This window comes from Dryobates pubescens, chromosome 10 (genome assembly GCF_014839835.1).
Source record: "Dryobates pubescens isolate bDryPub1 chromosome 10, bDryPub1.pri, whole genome shotgun sequence".
Taxonomy (NCBI): Eukaryota; Metazoa; Chordata; class Aves; order Piciformes; family Picidae; genus Dryobates; species Dryobates pubescens.
The window spans coordinates 12989161-13014333 of NC_071621.1; the positions used below are offsets into that span (position 1 = coordinate 12989161).

At 45.6% G+C, this 25173-nt stretch overlaps 1 protein-coding gene across 1 annotated transcript in view; it reads left to right on the forward strand.

Moving 5' to 3' along the window:
* Positions 1-13609, forward strand: part of RSF1 (remodeling and spacing factor 1) — a 79090-nt gene extending 65481 nt beyond the window's left edge. Inside the window, exons 12-16 of the mRNA XM_054164491.1 lie at positions 1871-1938; positions 3859-4066; positions 5828-6051; positions 8553-8744; positions 10702-13609. Of these exons, the coding sequence (XP_054020466.1) occupies positions 1871-1938; positions 3859-4066; positions 5828-6051; positions 8553-8744; positions 10702-11279 (1270 nt within the window). The 3' untranslated portion in view covers positions 11280-13609. The remainder of the gene's footprint in view (positions 1-1870; positions 1939-3858; positions 4067-5827; positions 6052-8552; positions 8745-10701) is intronic.
* Positions 13610-25173: the final 11564 nt, after the last annotated feature.

The following is a 25173-nucleotide window of genomic DNA, read 5'->3' on the forward strand; positions in this document are numbered from 1 at the left end:
GGAGAGGAGCTCCAGCCCTCTGATCATCCTCGTGGCCCTTCTTTGGACACATTCCAGCATCATAAAGTCTTGCAGCACCGTAAAGTGTAATTCCCATGAGCTTTAAGAAGAGAAAAAAGCTGTCTGAAAGACATTTTCAAGGCATATTTAGACAGGATGAATAATTTAGATTTGACTTTAATAGGTGCTTTTGAGAAAGTCTGTTTTGCAAATTGGCAGTGTGCATGTCACCTAATAGAAGTGTTGGGGGAAAATGACTAATGCTTTGTGAGGATAACACCACCACTACCATCTTCAACTTTCTAATCATATATTGTTAAATTCAGTTAGTTGCATGCCATGTAAAGTGAAAACAGTTTTCTGCCCACAGAAATCAAAGTAGGACAGCCAGGCAATGATAAATAATCCTCCAGAGAGTTAAAAGAAATCCTAGACTCCTTGAACACAGGTTGGAAGGGATCCAAAAGATTGTCTGGTCCAACTCTTCTTGGGAAAAACAAGGTCATCATTTCTCCTCAAACCTCTCTCCTCCCATCTGTAGGGATGCCATTTCCTACTGAAGGGGCTGGGAAAAGCCAATGGAAGGATGAAACCAAAGAGCTGCCCACCCTCAATCCCCAGCCCAGCAAAGCACTGCGGGAGGGCTCGGCTGCCTTCACCTTCTGCCTCCTGCTCAGCTATGCAGCAAAAAAGCATGAGATGGGGATGAGTAAGATGGTTCACACAAGTGGGGAAAAAAAATTACCAACCCCCTCCAAAAAAAATATTATTTCCAAATCCAAACTCCACAAACTTTTGCACAAAGCAGTAGTGGTTAATTGTCATTTCAAACCTCTCTGTTGCAGCCCAGGAGAGGCTGCCAAGGAGGGATCTTGCATATCAAACCACTGACAAAATATAAGCCAGGACCTTGCCCTGTTTCCCTCCACCACACACACATCTCAGATGCTGTAACCACTAATTTTTCATAGTCCCAGCTTTCTAACATGCAAAATAAAGGTAAAAAAAGAAAAGTTGCCTATATTCAGGCTTCCCCTGTTAAGGGGTATGACTCAAAAAACAAAATTGTTATGCTCCTGCCTTAGTGAGACTACACCTGGAATACTGTGTCAAATTTTGGGCTCCCCAGTTCAAGAGAGACAGGGATCTGCTGGATAGAGTCCAACAGAGAGCCACAAGGATGATTAGGGGACTTGAGCATGGCCCCTGTGAAGAGAGTCTGAGAGACCTGGGGCTGTTTAGTCTTGTGAAGAGAGGACTGAGAGGGGATCTGATCAATATCTATCAATATCTGAGGGGTGGGTGTCAAGTGGAGGGGGCCAAACTCTTTTTGGTGGTTCACAGTAATAAGACAAGGAACAACAGGTACAAGCTTGAGCACAGAAGGTTTCACCTCAACCTGAGGAGAAACTTCTCAACAGTGAGGGCGAGAGAGCCCTGGCACAGGCTGCCCAGGGGGCCTGTGGAGTCTCCTTCACTGGAGACTTTCAAAACCTGCCTGGATGCATTCCTGTGCAGACTACCCTAAGTGTAGCTGCTTTGGCAGGGGGGTAGGACTCAGTGATCTCTGGAGGTCCCCTCCAACCTCTTAACGTTCTGTGATTCTATGAATACCCAAGCAGTGTCCAGGTATACACACAGACACATGAGTGTGCATGTAAGCATATTAAATTAAAGAAAGAGGTCTGTTGCAAAAAATGCCTAATTAATCATCAATCCACCCCATTGTCTTTGTTATTTTGTTAAGTATTCAGCCCATTCTCCGTACAGTGGGATTTCTCACAGCACTTCTAGATGTGGAGTTATGCTTTCATAAGATAATTTGATTAGGGTTGACTTCAAAGTTGGTAAATGTTACTCTTGGTTTTAGGTTTGATGAATTTGATGAGGCGATTGATGAGGCAATTGAAGATGATATCAAGGAGGCTGATGGAGGAGGTATGGTTCTGATGGTCTGTGGTTTTTATTGCAGTGGTGATAAGTGGTAATATAATCACAGAGTGGGTTGGGTTGGAAGAGACCTTAATTATCATCTAGTTCCAGCCCTCTGCCATGGGCAGGGATACCTCTCACTAGCCCAGGTTGCTCAAAGCCCCATCTAACCCTGCAGAGGAGGGGCAGCCTATGTTATTGTCTCACCCCTTCACTGTAAGGAATTTCTTCCTAATACCTAATCTCAATCTACCCTCCTTCAGTTTAAAACTATTTCACCTCATCCTATCACCACACTCCCTGGTAAAATTCCCTCCCAGCTTTCCTTTATGCCTCTTTAAGTACTGAAAGGCCATAGTAAGGTTTCCCCAGAGCCTTCTCTCCTCCAGGCTGAATAACCCCAACTCTTAAACATTGTGGTTTACAGTTTCTACTGCTGTATTTTTGGAATCAAAGTAAATAATTTCCCTTGGGAATGGGCATTCCAGGCTGCTAAAAGATGACAAGAAAATACTGTATCTTGATAAATTTGCAGGTTCACAGATTGACAGATTGCATTGGATTGGAAGGGACCATCAAAGATCATCTTGTCCAACCCCCTGCAGTGATCAAGGACACCTCTAACTAGATCAGGTTGCCCAGGGCCACATCAAGTCTGATCTTGCAGGTCTCCAGGGATGGGGCCTCCACCACATCCCTGGGCAACCTGCTCCAGTATTTTACCACTCTCATTATAAAGAACTCCCTCCTTATGTCCAACCTAAATCTACCCTGCTCCAGTTTCAAACCATTGTCCCTCATCCTACCACTACGAGGCCCTTCCAAACAGTCCTTCCCCAGCTTTCCTGTAGGTCCCTTCAGATATTGAAATTGAGCTTGTACATGTTTGGATATGTGAATACAGTGAGTAAACTTGAAAGGGAAACTCTTACAATGAATTTGCTCTGTTATGCATCAGAGATTGGAGAGGCAGCCAGTGCTATTGATGTTTGTCCCCTGTGAAAATCTGGCTCACAAACTGGTCTGCAGCTGGGTCTCCTAAAGACTGCGTCCACAAATCTGTTTTATTAATCCAGATCTGCACTTCTCAGTTGTGCAGGAATAAAGTGAAATTCTTTGTTGCCTGTCAGAGCAATATAGAGGACTGAAAGATAGATCTTCAGCAGTATCTGAGAGACCTAGATGGGTTTGTGTTCCTGCATCACCTTAACTTGCCTGGAAAAACCACAATGTAACAGTATGCCTCAGGTGTTTGGCTTGGTACATAACAACACCACTTTTCAGAAGTTTGGTGGATGTCTACACACTGTCTGAAAATCAGGTGTCTGTGGGTGTGAACACAAGACCCATGTCATAAACAGAACCAAGTCTCAATAGGAAAGCCACTTTGTCAGCAGCTCCACTCCCTGGCCAAACAGCAACTTAGGCACTTCTCTCCCATGAAAGGTATTCAGCATTACAAAGAAAATGTGTTTTCTCATATTTGCCCTACTTAAAAGGTACCAGAATTGGTAATAACTGGGTTGGGGCTCAATATCAGAATGCTGACCTGCTGTCTTTTGCATGGACCTCAGTATTTCCAAGTGCCCTTGGAACACAGCTGGGGCTGTGCACATCAGGAACAAGACTCCAGAAGGAGTTTCACATGACAGAAAATAAACTGAAGCTAGAGGCATGGAGGAAAGATACCATAGAATCATAGAAACATTCAGGTTGGAAAAGACCCTCAGGATCAGCAAGTCCAACCTATAACCCTACTCTGCAAGGTTCACCCCTAAACCATATACCCAAGCACCGCATCCAAACCACCTTTAAACATATCCAGGGTTGGCAACTCAACCACCTCAATTCCTGACCACTCATGCATGAAGTTCGGCAAAACAGTAACCTTTCCTCTTTTGTTCCCCTTTCTTTCAATGAATTCAGGCATTGGCAGGGGGAAAGACATGTCTAATATCACAGGTCACCGTGGAAAAGACATTTCCACAATCCTGGAGGAGGAAAGGAAAGAAAACAAACGACCTCAAAGGGCTGCTGCAGCACGGCGCAAGAAACGACGGCGACTAAATGACCTGGATAGCGACAGTAACCTGGATGAGGAGGAGAGTGAGGATGAATTCAAGATCAGTGATGGGTAGGTCTACAATTTAACTGCCACCACAAGTCACAGACAGCTGCAAGCTTCTGTGACTCTGCAGATTACGAGGAGCGTGTGCCCAGTGCTGGAACAGCACTGCACAATGCCAGAAAATGTTCTCCTGGCCTAAGGGCAAGTCACTGTACTGGAAAAACTGCACTCCAGAGGCATGTGCTGAAATCATCTAAGCTGTATTTTAAGCAAAATGTGTTCTGGGAATGTTGGAGGCCACATCAGAAGGTTCAGTATGTGGTTTTGTTAGTGGAGGAGCCAAACAGACTCAGTTCTCTGACTGATGTGACTGGCTAGCAGAAATCCTTAACAAAATGTAGCTGAAATGAGGCTCGTTGTTTCCTTTGGAAATTATGTCCTGGTTTATGGGATTTTTATTGGGCCTGAGTGTCAGTGGAAGAGTGAAATAGCTCCATTTAAAGCAAATTTGACATGCAGGTTCTAAAACCAGCTCTGGATTTCTGCTTTCTATGAGATAGAGTTTGAAAGCAGAGAGATGGTTTATACCTCAGATAACAAATACATGTCATGTGATGCTTCAAACACTGAGAACCATAGCTCTGGCTAACTGAAATTCTCTTCCCATGGAATTTCTTGTTGTTCAGTCTAGGGAGTTCCTAATGTTAAAAAATGTAATCATTTTAGGTGTCCTTTATGCCATAATGAAGGCAGCTAACGGAGCATGAAGTCTAGGCTTTTTACCAGCAACATTTAAAGCTCTACACCAGTCACTGAGTCAGTTTGCTAGGTGTACGGTTAATCTGTACAGCCTAGATTTGATTTTGGGCTTTACTGTTTACATGTGAGCATGCTGAGGTCCCTTCAGTGGCACTCAAAACAGCTGAGCAAAATGAGCTGGGAATTTCCAGTCAATGAGCATGGCATGTGGAAATCTCCCAGAATTAATAGTGCGTGGATCTGTCAAAGTGTGCTTTTCTGTTTTCAATCCCATCCTCTGCCAAGTGCTTTCTGGGTGTTACACTGGAACTGACATTCAGCTGGTGGTCAAGTCCTGGGTACCTTCAGTACTCAGGGATTTTTAGAGAAGCATTGGCTCACATTTGAAATGACAGGAGTGCCACAAGCTGGTATGACAGAGTCAAAGAATGTTAGGAGTTGGAAGGGACCTCCAGAGATCGAGTCCAACTCCCCTGCCAAAGCAGGATCACCTAGGGCAGGCTGCACAGGAACACATCCAGGTGGGTTTTGAAAGTCTCCAGAGAAGGAGACTTCACAACCTCTGTGGGCAGTCTGTTCCAGTGCTCCATCACTCTCACCGTAAAGAAGTGTCTCCCCATGTGGTAAGTTTGAGAGATGCATGTTTTGCACAAGAGTAATAGTATTAAAACAAGATACTCTCAGAAATGGCATAGGACAGGGCTTGGATCATGAATCATGAATGTTAGGGGCTCTCCACTGCTTCTCCAGGGAGACTGTTCTAGTTGTGAAAAATTTCCATGCTGTGTCTCACCAGAATCTCCCTAGGAGCAGAATCATAGAATGGTCTGGGTTGGAAGGGTCATCTAGTCCAATGTCCTCTGCAGTAAGCAGGGGCATCCTCAACTAGATCAGGTTGCCCAAAGCCCTGTCAGACCTCACCTTGAGTATCTCCAGGGATGGGGCTTCAACTGCAGTAACTTGTACCCACTAGCCCTCATCTGTTTTGTGTGACTTCTGGTAAAAAAGGGAAGCAATATTTCAGTCCTTTGTTTCTATCTCTGTTGTCTGTGGTCTCTGTTTGAGCAGATCTCAGGATGAGTTTGTTATATCAGAGGAGAATCTGGATGAAAGTGAAGATGAGCCACCATCAAATGAAGACAGCGACTCAGAGTTCTGTGCCCGCATATCCAGGCGACACCACTCCAGGCCCATGAGGCAAAGCAGGCGGCTACGAAGGAAAACAGCCAAGAAAAAATACTCTGAAGATGATGAAGAGGAAGAATCTGAGGACAATTCAAGCAGAGAATCTGGTGATTATAAGAAGTTTTAGATGTATTAAATATGATTTGTGCTGGAGAGAGGAAGAGTGGTGGTCTCAGTTTCCTGTCACAAGTGATAGGAAACAAACTTGTTTGCTTGCTTTGGTCAAGTTATCTTTGCTGTAAAACAGTTTGCTGCCTGTTCAGCTGTGAATATTCTGCAGGAAGCTGGCACTGAGTGGTAGGTTCTTGGTATTTTAAGTAATGATGTGTTTAAATGAATGTTTGTGCTACAATTCAAATGCCACCTTTGTGGCATAGACTGAAACTACCACAGCTCCTCAATACCCTCCTGTTTGGCACATGATAGCAGGGAAGAGAAGAATGGAGGCAAAAATGTACTTCTTTAGAGCTACTTCAAGCTTCTTTGTAGCTTGAAAACCTTCCAAATATCTTTGAAAAAGCTTCTGAAAGAAACATTTTCCCTCACTTAGAAAGGAAGAAAAATCCCTGAATTGTATGACACTGTGTTCTCTGGCAGGCTTGAAAGCAAACAAACATCTTGACTCTCTACTCTATGATTATCCTTTTTGGTCTTTAATAACTGAAGACTGATGCATCACAGGAGAACCTAATAATTCACTTTATTCTACTTGTCCTTCATGCAGTTCATTTTGTGTTTGCACAGTTTGAAGTGTGAGAATAATACCTGTGCAACACTTAAACCTTTTCAGGATTAGCAACTTTCTCTGAAGGCTTTGTTTCTGCTTCTTGTGAGACTCAGTCCTAGAAAGTGCCAGATACATCAGCACTTATTTTAGCTGATTTGTATTGTGAATTTAAGGTCCTAAGTACATTGGAGCACTAACCCTATTGCCTGTTACCTTTACAGTGTTTGTGTCACCTTTCCAGTGTTTTATCTGTCTCTAGACTATAGGTAATGAACCTGGTGGAGTTACTTTAAAGTACTGATTTACAGGAGGGAGAGTTCGTTCACAGACAGATAACAACAGCTACATGGACTTAAAATGGTTGCTGTCTCCCTGTCCTGAACTGCATCATTGCCCTAAGTGCTTACACTTTACTGTTACCAGTCAAGACACTGGCAGAAGTCTAAAGAGGTTGTTCAAGAAGAGGAAATTTGTTTCCTCATGAGCACAGATCTGTGATAAAATCAGCTGATTTCAGTATCATGCCATAGATATTTTAGAGTTTAGCTTTAACAATATGTTTCACTCTTTTAGCCCCATTATTGTCCCTTAGGATCCTGCTTTTCTTTGAGCTCAGGAAATAAGGTACTTTTGCAAGTGGCTTTGTTTTCAGTCTCTAGAGATGGAATTCCCTTCTGAAGGTGGTTGTTGTTGACTTGCTCTGATTCTTTCTCTAGTATATTAGGAAGCAAAGAGGATGCCGCATTGATCTGCAACTCGGATCAATCACTGACTTAGGAAAGTGTGTGTCCTGTCTAGAAATGTATCTTGAGATAGTTGCTCAGTGAAAAAGCAGCTACAGTTGATTGAAAGCTTTTTTTCAGCTCCTGTAAATAAATTTTACTGTTGAGGACATTAGCTGCAGTAGACTGGTGCAGGAATAACTGAGAATAGTGGTAAGTTTTTTCTACACCGTTTCCGTTTTAAGCAAACTTATGTCAGAGTCAGACTGGGTTTTGTTGTTAATTCAAACTCTCTAACTCAGAGTTTCGTCTTGGTAGTGGTTTTTGTCATCTGTCTATTCTTAAAAGTGTTTGAGTGCAATGTATTTGGATTTTAAAATCAGAAAGGACTTGCCAGTGTCAGTAGGAAATTTGCATCATCAACTCCAGAAAGGTTCTCTTAGCTGTCAGACGTTGTAGAGGAGGCATCTTTGGCACCAGTAGAGATGAGGGAACAAAAACGCTGTAAGGAAACATTCTTCTGGAGGAGTTTGAGGGAGACAGGAAAAGGGTTTGTGAGAAGGTTTTCAAATGAAGCAGTTCTCCACTGGTGATGAATGGGGGAACTGATGCTTGAGCCTGTGAAGAAAGGCTGAGAGACCTCTGGGGCTTTTTAGTCTGGAGAGGAGACGACTGAGAGGGGATCTAATGAGTGTGTATAAATACATGAGGGATGGGTGTCAAGAAGGAAGGGACAGCCTCTTCTTACTTGTGTTCTGTGATAGGACAAGGGGCAATGGATGTAAACTAAAGCACAGGAAGTTCCACCTCAAAATTAAGAAGAACTTCTTTACTGTAAGGGTCACAGAGCACTGAAACAGGCTGCCCAGAGAGGTTGTGGAGTCTCCTTCTCTGGAGACTTTCAAGACCCATCTGGATGCATTCCTGTGTGACCTGCACCAAATTATATAGTCCTGCTCTGGCATGGAGGTAGGACTCAAAGATCTCCAGATGTCCCTTCCAACCATTAACATCCTGTGATCCTGTGAATGGGTCAGGAGAACAAGGTGTGATGGTTGAGGCTTGAAAAGCACAGGGTTTGACTGCTGCTGGTCTAAAGCTTTCTAAACTGTATTCTGCTTCAATGGAGTAACACACATCACCGTTTCCTTCTGTGCAGAGAGTGGAGATTACACAGACTACAGCGATGATGATTACCTGGAAACCAGGAGGAGAAGATCAAGACGGAATCAGAAGAGACAAGTGAATTATAAGGAAGATTCAGAAAGCGATGGCTCGCAGAAAAGCGTGCGATACGGCAAGGAGCTAAGAAGAGTTCATAAACGCAGGCTCTCCACTTCAGATAGTGAAGGTAAAATGAACACTCCACTGCTTGCAGGAGCTGCTCTATGGCAGGGTTAGCATCAAGAGAAAAGTGCATAGAATTCAAGAGACTTCAGAGAATCTTCTTTCTAGAGTTCCTTGATGTTTCTCAGAAGCTGTTCCCTTCTGAAATAGTCCGTGGGTGCTTCTCAAAGCACCCACTTCTCAAAGCCATGGTTATCCCTAATCCTGAGGGTGCTCCAGGGGTTGGAGCACCTCCACTATGGGGATAGGCCGAGGGACCTGAAGTTGTTCAGCCTGGAGGAGAAAAGACTCTTCAGGCACCTTCCAATACCTGAAAGGATCCTACAGGAAGGCCAGAGAGGGACTTTTTGTAAGGGTATCTAGCTATAGGACAAGGTGGGAGCGAGTAGGTTTAGACTGGATCTTAGGAAGAAGTTCTTCAATATGGGGGTGGTGAGATTCTGGAACAGGTTGCCCAGAGAAGATGTTATGTCCCTTCCCTGGGGGTGTTGCAGGCCCAGTGGGATGAGGCCTTCAGCAACCAAGTCTAGTTGAGTGGTGTCCCTGCTCTGTGCTAAGAAACTGCTGTATGATAGCTAAGCTTTTTGCTGCCTGTACTTGTGACTTCAAGCAGTGCCTGACTGATGGTGTCTTCATGATATCCCATTTCCTTGGGTGTTTCTGGTACTGGATTTTTGCAGATGAAAGTCAGCACCACTTAATGCCTTTCCAGTACCCTCCCACAGTTACCACAATGTCTTATAAAATATGCACAAGTGTTCCTGGAAATGTAGCGATCCTGGAGATGCAAGAACTCTGACACAGCCTCTCTTCAGCTTGAACCTACATTAAATACTACCCTTTAAAATGGCACGTCACAGGCATTTCTAATGGAAATCACAGAGACAGCAAATGCTGTTTTGCCCTGTGATTTTTCAGTCTCCATCTTGTCTCACCTAAGCCACCTAAGACCTGTGTAAAGGCTGTCAGTGTGTTGGCAATAGTCCAGCTTGTGCCAAAGAAAAGGCCTCCTGTGAAAGGGCAGCAAATCTCAGGTGACAGGTAGTGTTATGCTTTGGATAAAAGAGACAGGACAAGGTAATGGCTTGAAAGTGAAAGAGGTTAGATTTAGATTGGACATAAGGAAGAAGTTTTTCACTGTAAGGGTAGTGAGGCACTGGCACAGGTTGCCCAGAGGCACTGGTACAGGGTGCCCCATCCCTGGAAGTGTTCAAAGCCAGGGTGCATGGGGCTTTGAGCAACCTCATCCGGTGGTAGGTGTTCTTCACCATGAGGGTGGTGAGACACTGGAATAGGTAGCCCAGGAAGGTGGTAGAAGCCTCATCCCTGGAGATTTTTTAAGCCAAGCTGGATAGGCCTCTGAGCAACCTGATGTAGTGTGAGGTGTCCCTGCCCATGGCAGCGGGGGTGGAAGTGGATGATCTTTGAGGTCCCTTCCAACTCTGACAGCTCTGTGATTCTCTGTTCCTGCTCATGGCGGGGATTTGGAGCTAGATGACTTTTAAGGTCCCTTTCAGCCCAAACCATTTTGTGATTCTATGAACGTGGGGGTGGTGGGGGCTATCAGTACAGTTGTGTGTATATATATTTGTCTTTTTATGATAGAGGAGTCATTACTTGGGCTCTGAGTTTCTGGAACTGTGTAAAGCAGGTGCTGTGAGAGTAGGGACACAGTTTTTTAAGGGGACTGCACCAGCCTCCAAAGCCCCTGCTGCTCCTCAGACTGGAAACAGAATATCCACAAATTGTTGGGCTCTGCTACTTCAGCAGTGTATTTACCTAGTTAAAGGATCAGAAGTGTTTTGACTTGGCTGGGGGAGGAGATGGAACTGTGTGTGGTGAGAGAGAGAGAGAGAGAGAGATGGCCTTTCAATGAGTGGGAAAGGTGAGCAATAAGGAAGGCAAAGTGTTCTGATTGCGCTCAGATTCGCTAATGGCTTTAAGTCTGCTGCTTCTTCCAGAGAGCTACGCGTCCAAGAATTCCGAGGATGATGAGTCCACAAAGAGGTCGAAGAGGCTGATCCGAAAGCGTCGGCGAAGCACAGAGGACTATTCTGAGGAAGAAGGAGGGGCTGCGGAAGAGGGAGGGAGGCCTGTCCGCAAGCGGCTGAATCGGATCGAAACAGACGAAGAAGACACCTGCGAGAATGCCACCGAGGAGGCGGAGAACCCCGCTCCTGCTAATAAGCTGCCAGCTGCTGCACAGGCTCCTCCGGACGCCACCAAGAAGCACTGCTACCGGATAGAAAGTGATGACGAAGATGACTTTGATAACGTAGGGAAAGTAGAGAGCCCTTTGGACTACAGCCTGGTGGATTTGCCTTCCACCAATGGACAGAGCCCAGGTAAAACCATTGAGAACTTGATTGGCAAGCCAAGCGAGAAGACCCAGGCCCCCAAGGACAGCACAGCCAGCGCCAGCCTGGCGCCCAACGGGACGGGGAGCGGGCAGGAGGCGGTAGGGCCGGAGGAAGATGAAGATGAACTTTTGAGAGTGACTGACCTTGTTGATTACGTCTGTAACAGTGAACAGTTATAAGACTTCCATTTTTGTGCTAATTTATTCCACGGTAGCTCATACCAGCGGGCCAGTTATTAAAAGCTGTTTTATTTTTCCTAGAAAATTCTCCACTACAGTATCACTTTTTAGAAGCAAGAATTTCACCAGTCCTGCAGTCTTTCTGTGAAGTGACCAGTTTTGAACTTTGAAGATGAATTGCTGTAAATTCCCCTCTCTTACCTGCCCCCCCACCCTTTCTCCTTCCAAGTCCATGGTCCTGGGTAATTTCACTCACAAAAACCTTATAACAACAAGAGATTTGTATATTTTTGACTTTATATTTCCTGAGTGCATACAAATTTGTGGAAATGGGTGGCCTAAGAAAGCATTCCAAATTGGTCAGGGCCCAAACCAGAACTGGGGTGGGTTTGGCTCAAGGGGTGGGGTTGGGGGGGGGTGTGCAGAAGCACTTGTGCTTTAGCTTTTTTCATATGAGATATATATTATATTTAAATGTTCACAACTTAGATTACAAATTAACAGACAGTTAAAAGAAATTAATGTCTGTACTGTCGCATTTTGTGAGTTGTAGGTTAACATACCATAGCTCATTTTAGTAAATCACCTTCATGGAAGCAGTTTGATTTTAATACTGGAGGCAAAGAGAATTATTAGAGGCCAAGAAGGTACCATAAACAAGAACTCTACTATCCACTATGACTTGCAGACTTTCCTAATAAACATCCTTTAAAGTGTTTGTACAGTGAAGTGTACTGTAATGAAGTTCTTGACAGTCCAAACACGCTAGCCACCGGTTTCTAAAGCCCTCTCGTGTAGCCCATCAGACGCTCTCCAATGTATGGCGTCTAGCGGGACGACATCTCTATCTGAAGCTCAGTCTGTAAGCTGGATGGCATCTTGACGTGCTGCGGACTCGTACAGACTAAAAACAACCAACCAACCACAACCCTGCAGTTGCTGCCTGGCCACTTGAGTTCCACCATCTGTTGGGAGCATTGTGAATGAAATCTGTTTGTACAAACAGCATCGACCGGAGAGCAACAGCGCACCAGAGGATGAATCCGATAAACCATGACTGGTCCATTCATGTCCTTAAATATCTACTTCAAATTGAAGTAAACAAATGGAACAGTTTTCCTTTTGGAGGTTTTCTGTTTGGGGTTTGTGTGTGGGGTTTGGGCTTGTTTTGGGGTTGTTTTTTTTTGTGTTGGTGTGGTTTGGTTTTGATTTGATTTTACTTATCTGCCTGGATGTATCAGCAGGTTTTGAATGTAGTGTTGGCCTTTGGCCAGTAGAGTTTTCTTAAAATACATTTTAATAATTGTCCTGTGACCAACTGATTTCAAGAAGGCAGTATTTCTGAGAGAAAACACTTGACTCCAAGACATCTCATCGCTCTTGGAGTGGGCACAAAGTGCTGGCTGCTTTTATTCAAGATAAAAAAAGGTGACAAAAGCAAAACCACCACCAAGACGGGGCACATAGCAGAGCCGAAATGTTGTTTGGGTAGCATTCGGTTTTCTCTTCACTCTGAATTAAGATGCAGGCTGTGAAATTTGTCCATGTTTTAGCACACAGACAGCTCAGACAGATCTGCCAAACGTTGAAATCCAAAAAGGTCACATCTCTGGATCCTTTTTGCTCCGAGATTTGGATTTTTGAGTGGTGTTTATGTCCGTTGCCGGCAATGGATGCACCAAAACTGCTGCTGCTGCCACCAAGGAGTGAGTTCTCCTTTCCTGCCCCACCTGATTCCCTTCCATTATGTTCTATTTTCTAGTCAGTCATTAAGCACTTCTCTCGTGATAAAACTGGCATTAGGCCTTTGCTAAATACCTCTCTAGAAAACCTAGATCCAAAAAAGTTACCTAACTTCTGGCCTTGAAAGTCTTGGCTTTGTTTCCCCTCCTCTTTGTCCACAAGTTCTATCAGAACCACTCCGCAATTCTTTTGGGTTCTAGCAGTGTGTTTGCCCTGCTTTACAACAAGAATCTGCAGAGACACATAAAGATGGAGCTTGCTCATTATCTGCTGTGCTAAGCAAGCTGGTGATTTAACAGACTGAGAAATCACTCTTTCAAAGTGAGAACTTAATTCCATCAAACATTGAATAGTTTTCCACCATGAACTATTAAGTTTTCATGAGCAGGTGTTGAAACAGGGTAGTGAAAACCTGCAAAGGGGTAGAATTGAGCTCTTAAAAGCCCGTTCAGTGTTTTAAGCCACTGTTTTCCTTTGCTTAGGTGAGGCATAGACATAGTGTTGCTACATTTCTGATACTTTTGTCTTTAAAACAAGAACATTTGGCTTCCTCTTTGCAGTGTTAGTAGCTGCTGAGCATTTTCAAGGCTTGCCACGCGCACTCGTGCAACCGGTGGTTTCTCATCTGCTTTGACAGTGCCATGTCGTCTTCGCTGCCCAACCAGAGCCTGATAAGTGCTGTAGCAAACACTGTTGCTTGTAGAGTTGACCCCAAATGTTAAATACTTAGCAGACAAGTAATGGTGATCATAAGAAAATACAAAAGAGTCACAATACTAAATATCCCAGCCAGGAGGAGACTGAATGAGGGAGTGATGTACAGACCCGAAAGCAGAATCACAGCATTGAAGCTTGTGTCAGGAGCAATTTTCACAATCCAGGATGACAAGTTACTAAGTTTTACTTCCTGTAGCTCACTCTTCTGTCCTTAAAGAAGTTTCTTATGGTATCTGAGCCTCCTCCCCTGGGATCCAGAGTTCCCCCTTAGGCCTGCGGGAATGGTGTGCAAGTAGAAACTGCTGCAGAAAATGCCCTAGGAAGTCCTTAACACATTGAAACTCGTGTTTGTCTCATTTCTGAGGCTTCTTACTTGGTGGACAATGAAGAGTCTGTTTGGAAAGGTGTCAGTTTCCGACCTGAGGCCGGTTGGCTGCTGCACAGGGCTCATTCACACTGTTAGAGTATGTGAGTGGAAATGTCCTGGGGTCCTTACAGTCTTGTGTTCTTCCGTATTCGTGGTGAGATCAGCAGTTAAATGGTTTTGAACAGTGATCTTCAGGTGTGGCTTTGGACTAACACAAAGCTTAAACCATATCAGAAACAGTGAAAACTGGCCAGAGAGTTGGGTTTTTTTTCCATAACATAGTGGATTTTAAAGTACAAGAAGAAAGCTGTTGGCTGAACATCCAAAGCATCTGTACAACAAACTATTGTTTATTCCACACAGGTTGTCACTAAAAGCTTTCTGGTTTTCAGAAATGGAAACTCTCCAGCATATAACTGATCAGGAAGAAAGTGGATTGATTTCTAGATGCAATTGAAGTAGCAATGGTGAGGGGAAGAATCTATAAATCAAGTGGATAAATGGTCTTTTTGTCTGTCAGTGAGGTCAGCTTTCCTTGGGTGCTGCTTGTGTGACTGTCCGTGACACAAAGCACAGAGTGGGTCTGCTCTGTAATCAGTGAGCAGGGTGTGTTGATCTGACCAGGAGGGTGGTGGAACTATGAACTCAAAGCATCACTGCAGTTCCCGTCTTCTAGTTACTGAGTCTTCTAAACCTAAGCAGACTCTTGATCTAAAAATGGAGAACGACATAACCAAACTACCAAAAGAACCGCTTAGTGTGGGAATCTTGTAGAAAAGTCAGTGCTGAACAATCAGCTCTGTGCTAGTTCAGTTTTGTGTGTGGAATGGCATGATAAAATCACTGCAGCTTCCTAATCTCGTTTTAGTGAAAGGATTGGTCTGTTCTAGCAGCCTTCTTTTTCTCCTAGTTTGTTTATTTATGAAGTAAGTCACCCAAGGTTTCTTTGCATTAAAGCATCTCAGTTACTCTCTGTATAGCAGGAGCTAATAATGACTTAGTGGGACTTGTTTTCATTTCTGTTTTCCAGCTGCTGAAAAAGTTCACAGAAGACAACCTGTATGGCAGTGGTGCCCTCGTTCTGGTTTGCCTTCACCTTGAGCATTTGAACTGCACTGGTACCCAGGTGCTGCAGCAGTTTAATAACGTTAATAGTTCCATTGTCAGGGCATCCATTTTGGTCCATTTTTGTAGCTCTGTTTTCAGGTGCTTCTAACTTTGAGTTTCAGTGCCCTTCAGTAGGAAAGCCTGGTCTCATCTGTCAAGGAATTGTTTCAAATTACACATTTTCACAAGCTTCTTTAATGGAAAGTGAACAAGGGATGTTTATGGCACCTACTGGGTTTTAATTCACTTTGTGCACAGTAATTGAAGTGAACCATGGCAGTAAATCACAGAAACCATCCCCCAGAACTGGTCTGACCGAGAGATTTGTATCATCTAGTTCAAAAGAGCAGTCGAGAGGCCTTGAAATTCAGGCTTGGGACATGTGCAGTGACTACTGTTCACAGGCTTGTGTTAGGAGTATAGGGTGCAGCACGCACCCTGGATAGGTATTTACATTTGATTTATGCTTCTGATGCACTGGGTATAAAGAAATCCTTAAATATATATAAATATATATATGTATAAAAGAGAAGTATCTTCAACCAAAACAGTAATGTTTGTTGAATATGGTAGGGGAAACTCCAGTAATTCACCTGAAGGAATTCCTTGAGAACTTAAAACTTGTGTAGAAGCATTTAGGGTGCTGTCTGAAGTAAGGATTTGCAGGATCAAGCCCACATACCCTGGCAGTTTGTTTTCTTCCTCCCTTAACAGTTGGGATAGGGATGAAATGTTGGAAAGCAGAGAATAAAAAAATCCAACCTTTTTCAACCCCTCCCCAATCCCCCAGTATCTACTGCTGTAAGAAACATGGTGTATGACTCATTTTTGGTGCTTTACAGTTGAGTCCCCCAGTCTGAAGCAAAGCAGCGAGCTCTAGCTTCAAAGATATTTATCAGTTGAGAACTTTCTCTGAAGCTGGGCACCAGCAGTTGGGATACCAAACATGATTTGTCACTTCTGAAAGCGTGCGTCACTTACCGAGCTCTTAATTTAGATGAGGTGTAACTGAGAGAGTTCCAAACAGCAGAAATGTGTGCTTGGGGCTTGGCTGTCCCAGTGCTTCGGAGTAATTTTAACTTATTTTGTATATTGCAGAAGATGTCTATTGCTTAGTGTGACACTTAAAAGGTTGTGTGCAGCTTCTGGGGCACAAAAGAACGGAACGCTCTGAAAGTAGCCAAGAAGATTTTATCATTGATTATGTGGTGTAAAGGCTCCAGGTTGAACTGCAATTAAAAAGGAAGTCCTACAACCTTGGGTTTTTGACTATCATTGTGTAAATATTTGCTGGCACCCCACACCTTAGTCGAGGAGCAGGAGGTTTGAGGGGACAGGTGCTGAGTGAAGGTGTGTGCGTGCCAGCATGCGTGCTCTCGCTGCGTATGACCCCAAAGGTTCCTCCCGAGGGCCGGGAGGCACAGCGGCTCCGCGCATTGGCTCGGATTACCGCGTGCGCTTGGCAGCACTTTGTGTACAGTCAGTCTCACTGCTTCCCCAGGTGCACACACAGGCGCTTGCCCCTGCTGGCTGAATGCCCTTCAGGCACCAGCAGGAGAGGGGAAGTGGAATGGAAAAATGTGTATGCAAACCTATGCCACTGGCAAGACTTGGACTGGCCTATGCTCCTTCTGACTCACCCTTTAAAGACTGGATTTCCAGTGGAAGGTCTCCAGTTAGGAGAGTCATTGTCTCCTTGTTCATCCTGACCTTCAAAGTGACAGGAAAACCCACTTGAGGCCTCCTTCCTTGAGGGAATCGGTGATGATCCACGCAGTGCGGATGTGGAGAAAATGAGGATCGGTCCACAGAGTCTTCATGACAATGTTTGCCTCTGGGGATGTTGGTCAGAGTCTGCTCAGTTTGCTTTGTTTGTTCCTTGTGGGCCACACAACTCAGCTTGCATTAGTCAGAGAGTCTGTGGGGATAAAGTCCTCCTGCTAAAACACATGGTAGGCCTAGTGACCAGTGCACCACTGGTTAGTTAGGGCAGTGTAAAGCCCTTACTAGATAGTACTCTGCTACTCAATTAGTGGTAGAAAGGGAAATCAGTTCATGAAGCCTTCTTTAGTTTGCCATTTCCTATTCACTGTATGGACTCTCAAACTCTTATACAGTATCTTCTTCCTCCTATACTCCACTCCTTCACATGGTACTGCTGCCCCAGCTCACTTTCCCATGATTGGTTGTTGAGGAAAACGTGTTTGCTAGGCCCTACCTGTGCTCCACAGCCCTCCAGCAGTCAGGAGGTGGCGTGCGAGCCATTCAGAAGCATGGCGTCACCGTCCCGGGTCTCAGGCAAACAGACAAACACGAGGTGTGTTCAGTGTCCCACGCAACAGAGGCCAGCTACTCGCTAGCAGAATGGTTGTCCTGCACTATTCCATGAGAATTCTCTCAAACCTGACAGATAGGTCTCTTTAAATGTCAGCTTTACTTACACGAAACAGTTTCGTCTTGCACTCACATGCTGCAAAGAAAACTTGAGTTCCTTACAAATGGTCTCACTCACAGCTGGCCTCGGTTTTCTTTCCTTATTTTAAACATGGTGAAGTTCCACGAGCTGAGCTCTTCAGGTAGAGCCCAGCCCTTGGGTTTCTGGAGTCCTGACCCTTGGTTTCTCAACCTCTCTTCAATCATGACTCATGATGATATCAAAGGGAACGGGCCAAGGGGAGAGGACACACACTGTGTGTAGGGGGGGGGGAGGAATCACGTTGCAAAAACTGGAAGTGTTGTTCTCGTTGCACTTAACCTGGGTGGTGCTTTCGCTGTCTGTTTCCCCACCCCCTCACTCCACACCACTCATCAGTGCATGAAAAACACCACGCATTCAGACCCTTTCTTTTTTTTTTTTCTCAGTGGAAAAAAAATTCTTTTCAGTGGGAAAAAACCAAACCCAACCTTTTTTTTTTTTTCAGTGGCAGTCATGGTGGCCTCAGTGCTCCGGGGGGGGGGGGTTAACTGCAGTTTATTAACAGCCAGTGTTTTTAGATTTGCAGTACACAGCTGTCTATTAAATACTGTATTCCTTGTAAATGAAGTTAAAAAGAAATAATGTTAAGGCTGGTGCCAATATTTTTGTTAATGAATTTGTTCAGCGTTGTCTCTTCCCTCACTACAAGTCTGGTCAGAACTCTTTGTGTATAAGCTAGGCCTGAGGCCATTTTATAGCTTGCAGGCCTAATTGTGTAACTTTCCTTTCATAATGGGGTTTTTTTTGTTTGTTTGTTTGTTTGTTTGTTATAATATCTACTGTCATTTCTTTCATATAAATATGACATGTAAATTGTCATAATAAAACAAGCATTGAAATAACTTGGATGTAATAAGTATAATGTGTACTGAAGGCCTTCTAGTGGTCACCACAGCTCCACAATACTGGAGAGAGTTCTTTTTTTTTTACCCCTAACCCCTCTGGCTCGTGAACTATTTTGTCTGTACAGCTTTTTGCTTAAGCCTTTTGAGCCTATTTTGGTTTCCTTCGCCTCTGCTTTAACAGGCTTGACATTTTCACAGACTCACAGAAACGTTTAGGTTGAAAAAGACCCTCAAGATCACCAAGTCCAACTGATAACCCTACTCTACAAGGTTCAGCCCTAAACCATAGCCCCAAGCACCACATCCAAACCACCTTTAAACACATCCAGGGTTGGGGACTCAACCATCTCCCTGCCTAGCCCATTCCAGTGCCTGACTACTCTTGCTGGGAACAAATGTTTCCTACTGCCCAGTCTAAACCTACCCAGTGGCAGCTTGAGGCCATTCCTCTTGTTCTATCACCAATTACCTGTGAGAAGAGACCAGCAGCATCCTCTCCACAATGTCCTTTCAAGTAGCTGCAGACAGCAATAAGGTCTCCCCTCAACCTCCTCTTTTCCCAACTAACCATCCCCAGCTCCTTCAGTCACTCTTCATAACATTTATTCTCCAGGCCCATCACAGCTTCCTTGCCCTCCTCTGCACTGGCTCCAGCACCTCCACATCTCTCCTGTATTGAGGTGCCCAAAACTGGACACAATACTTGGAAGTGTGTCCTCACCAGAGCTGAGTACAAGGAGAAAATCCCCTCCCTGCTCCTGCTGGACACAGCATTTCTGATCCCAGCCAGGATGCCAATGGCTTTCTTGGCCACCTGGGCACACTGCTGGCTCGTATCCAGTTGCTTGTCAGAACCCCAGGTCCCTTTCTGCCAGACAGCTTTACAGCCACACTGCCCCAAGCCTGCAGCATTGCTTGGGGTTGTTGTGGCCCAAGTGCAGGACCTGGCATCTGGCCTCATTGAAGCTCATCCCATTAATGTTGGCCATGGATCTAATCTATCCAAGTCCCTCTGTAGAGCCTCCCTACCCTTGTGCAGATCAACACTGCCACCTAATTTCATGAAGACACTCTATGTCTTCATCAAGATCACCACCAAAGATGTTAAACAGAGTGCCTTCAAACTAGAGAAGAGCAGATCTAGACTGGATATCAAGAACAAGCTCTTCACTATGAGGGTGGTGGAACACTGGAACAGGTTGCCTAGGGAGATGGTTGAGACCTCTGGAGGTACTCAAGACTCGATGAGGCCCTAGGCAACCTCATCTAGTTGAGGATGTCCCTGCTGACTACAGAGAGGTTGGACAAGATGACCTTTGGAGGTTCCTTCTGGCCTGGATCACTCTATGATTCTATGAAGTGGTCCCAACACTGAGCCTTGGGGAACACCACGTTTAAAACGAGCTGGGCAATGGCTGCTGTGCATTGTTCCAGCCCGTGGTGGTGCCACTGCCCACACGGTAATGGAGAACTCGTGTTTATGTTGATTTTCTTGTGACAGCTCAATTGACAGAGTTTTTCTTTCTTTCACCAGCTCTGGCTAATGGTGGGGAAAACCTGATGGATTTAGTTTTGTAGTCATGATAATTGTGATGATTTGATGCCCTGTGAGAGGACAGTGGACAATAAACTGGAATGCAGGAAGGGAGGGAAAATTTCTTTACCGTAAGAGTGACGGAGCACTGGAACAGGCTGCCCAGAGAGGTGGTGGAGTCTCCTCTAGAGACTTGAAAGGCCCATCTGGATGTGTTCTTGTGTGACCTGCCCTTGGTGATCCTGCTTGGGCAGAGGAGTTGGTCCTTTCCAACCCCTACCATTCCATGATTCTGTGATTTTCTTCATGTGTTCCATCTTCAACATAATTTTTGTATCTAATTTTATAGCCATGTCACAGCCACCTGACAAAGCCCAGTAGCCTGAACAGGGTTCAGTGCTTGCCTTTTGCTACAAGATCCATTTTGCCTGCTGTTGGAATTGTGCTGAGTTAGTGAATTCTTACAGCCAGGGAGAAAGTCTGCTTGCTTGTTGCCATTATTTATTTGCAAGGGTCATACCTGGAGGCAGCACCATCCCCAGCTGGGCTGCTTCAGCATAAATCCCCAAGGTTTCCATGTGGTGCTAAGGAGAGAGGAGCTGGGCTCATTTGTTTAGGCTGATACAAGTAAAACCACTTCATGGAGGCCTGCAGAGCCGCATTAAAATGTTGCTATTCAGCCATGTGGCTGTGGCAGTGGACATTGGTGATGTTTTAGGACTTGAACAGGAAAAAGGCAGGCAGAGAGAAGTGAATCAAAGGGTGGCTTCCCTCTGACAATCACCAATGCCTGCCCATCTTTGTTTCTTCCTTTGAATATGTCTGTGGTTATAATCAAGCTGCTGTGTGTTCCTGGAGTAAGAAATTGTGATCAAATCCATCCTCCTGCACCAGAGGCAAGGCTAAAGTGTTACATTCGCATTTTTGATGGGTTCTGAGTGTCTGAAGTGGTCACCTGACAGCAGGCAGTGCTGTGTGGTCAGTGGAGAGACACACTCCCTCAGGTGCTGAGTCCTACCTTCTGTCCTAAGATGATCCACTCACCATACCTGCTGCTCTTCATTACCTCTAAATACAGCCCTGGTTGATAGAATAGAATAGAATAGAATAGAATAGAATAGAATAGAATAGAATAGAATAGAATAGAATAGAATAAACCAGGTTGGAAGAGACTTTCAAGATCATTGCGTCCAACCCATCAACCAATCCAACACCACCCAAACAACTAACCCATGGCACCAAGCACCCCATCAAGTCTCCTCCTGAAAACCTCCAGTGATGGTGACTCCACCACCTCCCCAGGCAGCCCATTCCAATGGGCAATCACTCTCTCTGTGTAGAACTTCTTCCTAACATCCAACCTAAACCTCCCCTGGTGCAGCCTGAGACTGTGTCCTCTTGTTCTGGTGCTGGTTGCCTGGGAGAAGAGACCAACCCCTGCCTGTCTACAACCTCCCTTAAGGTAGTTGTAGAAAGCAATAAGGTCACCCCTGAGTCTCCTCTTCTCCAGGCTAAGCAACCCCAGCTCCCTCAGCCTCTCCTCATAGGGCTGTGTTCCAAACTCTTCACCAGCTTTGTTGCCCTTCTCTGGACACGCTCCAGCAAGTCAACCTCCTTCCTAAACTGAGGGGCCCAGAACTGGACACAGGACTCAAGGTGCGGCCTAACCAGTGCAGTGTACAGGGGCAGAATGACCTCCCTGCTCCTGCTGGCCACACTGTTCCTGATGCAGGCCAGGATGCCATTGGCCCTCCTAGCTGCCTGGGCACACTGCAGGCTCATGTTCAGCCTACCATCGACCAGCACCCCCAGGTCCCTCTCTGCCTGGCTGCTCTCCAGCCACTCTGACCCCAGCCTGTAGCTCTGCATGGGGTTGTTGTGGCCAATGTGCAGAACCTGGCACTTGGATGTGTTCAGTCTCATGCCCTTGGACTCTGCCCATCTGCCCAGCCTGTCGAGGTCCCTCTGCAGAGCCTCTCTACCCTCCAGCAGATCAAATCCTGCGCCCAGCTTGGTGTCGTCAGCAAATTTACTGATGATGGACTCGATGCCCTCATCCAGATCATCAATAAAGATGTTAAAGAGCATGGGGCCCAGCACTGATCCCTGGGGCACCCCACAGGTGACTGGCTGCCAGCTGGATGTGGCACCATTCACTACCACTCTCTGGGCTCGACCCTCCAGCCAGTTCCTAACCGAACTCAGTGTGCTCCCGTCCAAGCTTGAGCATCCAATGTTCAGGTGTCAATGTGGGGATGTGTCCTGCTTTGAGTTAGAACATAGCTAATTCTGTTCAGTGATTTGACTTTCCAGCTCAGTCTCAGCTCAGTGAGGGCACTTTCTGAAGCTCAGGGCAGGTTTGCACAGCTGCTGGCTGCTTCTGGCAGTGCTTCTGGCTGATGGGAGAGTTACTGTCAAAGGCTGAGCTGCAGAAAGCCTCATGCTTAGACTTGCACCTCTCCAGACCACATTTTGTGCACCACGTTAGGGTGCAGAAAGAAAGAGGTGGCACCTGTGGTGGGGAGAAGACAGGAGAGGTGACCCTAAACTGACCAGTAAGAGATTCCATCCCATGGACATCAGTATAAAGCTGAGGGATCACCAGGGTTAAACTTTCTTCTTCGATGGCTGGTGTCAAAAGGAAGACTCTGTCCATTCTGCCTTCAATTCCAGTCTGGGCATTCCTGAATCCAGTTCCTGAATTCAGCTGCTGTATCCAGTTCCCATCTGCTGCTGAATCCAGTCTGGGACTGCTCAGTGCCTGCCCCCAGCATCAGTGGTGTTGGTGACACCATTGTCACCATCAGGGGGTTGTAAGTTTTTCATTTATTGTTATTATTTCCATTCAAGCTGGTTTCGTTCCTTTCCCAACCCATTTGTCTCTCCCTGACTCCCTTTCTCTTCCCTTTGAGAAGGCAGAGAGGGGTTCATAGAAGCACCTGGCACTTGTCTAGGGTCCAGCCCGGCCCTAACCTTTCACAGGGTGGATCCTAACTCACTTTTTAAAGCTCTTGCAGCTGAAGAAAAGCTTCCAAACAAGTATCATCCTGCTTCCTTTGTGAACTGCCTAGCTCTGAACCTCTGCTAGGTGCACACTCAGTGCTGGGGTATGGTGCCACAGTTGCCAGGGTAGGATGTATCTGGATCTTGTAAATGAGGAAAATGCGGATTTCTCCTCCAGAACACCTCAGCCTCAAAACCAACTTCCCAGCCTGGGCTTAGACTATCTTCTATTTTCCTGTTTTCTTTTGGAAGAGACACAAGAGACTTTTATTAGTGTGCAGGAAGAGAGATGAACTCTGTACTGCTCTGCTGTAGTGGCTTCATTCAACTGCAGTCTCTCAGGAATTCCAATCTGAAACACTCCAAATGGGTTGCTGCGTGATTCCCAGTTAACTACAGAGCTTGTGAGGGCTCTCCATGGCCAACATGTTAGGTAAGAGGGATGGGCATGGGCAGGAATATTGGTAACTGCTCAGTGTGGTGAAGGGGTGTTTCCCAGTATTTGCACCTCTTCCCTTGGGCTGCTACAGCCTGATGTGTTCTCATGGATGAATCCTAGAGTTTGGTTTCCCACTGAGCACTTGCCTTGGTGTGGCCAACCTGAAGATGGCCAAGAAAACTTCCTTTTCTTCATCTATTGCCTCTGTTGGTTCTTTCAAGCTGTCCCAGCAGCGCTGAAACATCACTGCATTGTGGGAGTTACTTTGACTTTAGCCAAATTATTAATATGAAAAAGAATTTGCATAAGTAGAAACCAAAATAAGCAGGTGTGGGTGAGGTGCTTTCTGAAGCCTTTGAGAAAGCTCAGCTTTAAAGGCTCACATTATATTCTTGTTCCCCCCCGGTATGTTCTGGTTTCTTCACACGTTTTCTTTTCCCAGAATGTGCTGGTTTGGATCTTTGCTATCCAAGACCATAACTAGGGAAGTCTAGAGAAGAGGAAAACAGAGACTTGTGAGGATCTGGGTTTGCACACAGGCAGGTAAATGACTCCTTAAAAGTAAATTTCTGGGCCACTCAGTGTAAGAAGGACATTGAGACACTTGAACGTGTCCAGAGACAAAGGCAACGAGGCTGGGGAGAGGCCTTGAGCACAGCCCTGTGAGGAGAGGCTGAGGGAGCTGGGGTTGTTTAGCCTGGAGAAGAGGAGGCTCAGGGGAGACCTCATTGCTCTCTACAACTACCTGAAGGGAGGTTGTAGCCAGGAAGGGGTTGGTCTCTTCTCCCAGGCAACCAGCACCAGAACAAGGGGACACAGTCTCAAGCTGTGCCAGGGGAAGTTTAGGCTGGAGGTGAGGAGAAAGTTCTTCAGAGAGAGAGTCATTCACCATTGGAATGTGCTGCCCAGGGAGGTGGTGGAGTCACCACCCCTGGAGGTGTTCAAGAGGGGACTGGACGTGGCACTTGGTGCCATGGTCTAGTCATGAGGTCTGTGGTGACAGGTTGGACTTGGTGATCTTTGAGGTCTCTTCCAACCTTGGTGATTCTGTGATAAGGGAAGATTAAAAACTGTGACAAGGAGGTAACCACTGTGTGGGTTCTTGGTGTGTTGCTATGGCAGGAGCATTTGACAACCTGAAAAGTCAAGGAGAAGAGATGTTTGCAGTGATGCTTCCTCACTGATGGAGTTATCAGGAGCATCCCCTGACAGGAATGTACTTTACTGGTGCAAGCTGAATGCTGCTATTCCTTTACTCACCCTGTTCTGGCATAATCCCTGTTTCTCACTGCAGTAGCATGTACAGACACTTGCTGCAATCACAGAATCACAGAATGTTAAGGGTTGGAAGGGACCTCAAAAGATCATCCAGTCCAACCCCCCTGCCAGAGCAGGATCACCTAGACCAGATCACATAGGAACACATCCAGGCATTGATCTTGAATATCTCCAGAGACTCCACAACCCCCCATGGCAGCCTGTTGCAGTGTTCCGTCACCCTCACAGTGAAAAAATCTTACCTCAGATTTCCATGGAACTTCCAATGCCTTAACTTCCACCCATTGCCCCTTGTCCTGTCACTGGGCATCACCCAGCAGAGCCTGGCTCCATCCTCTTGGCACTCACCCTTCACATATTTACAAACATTACTAAGGTCACCTCT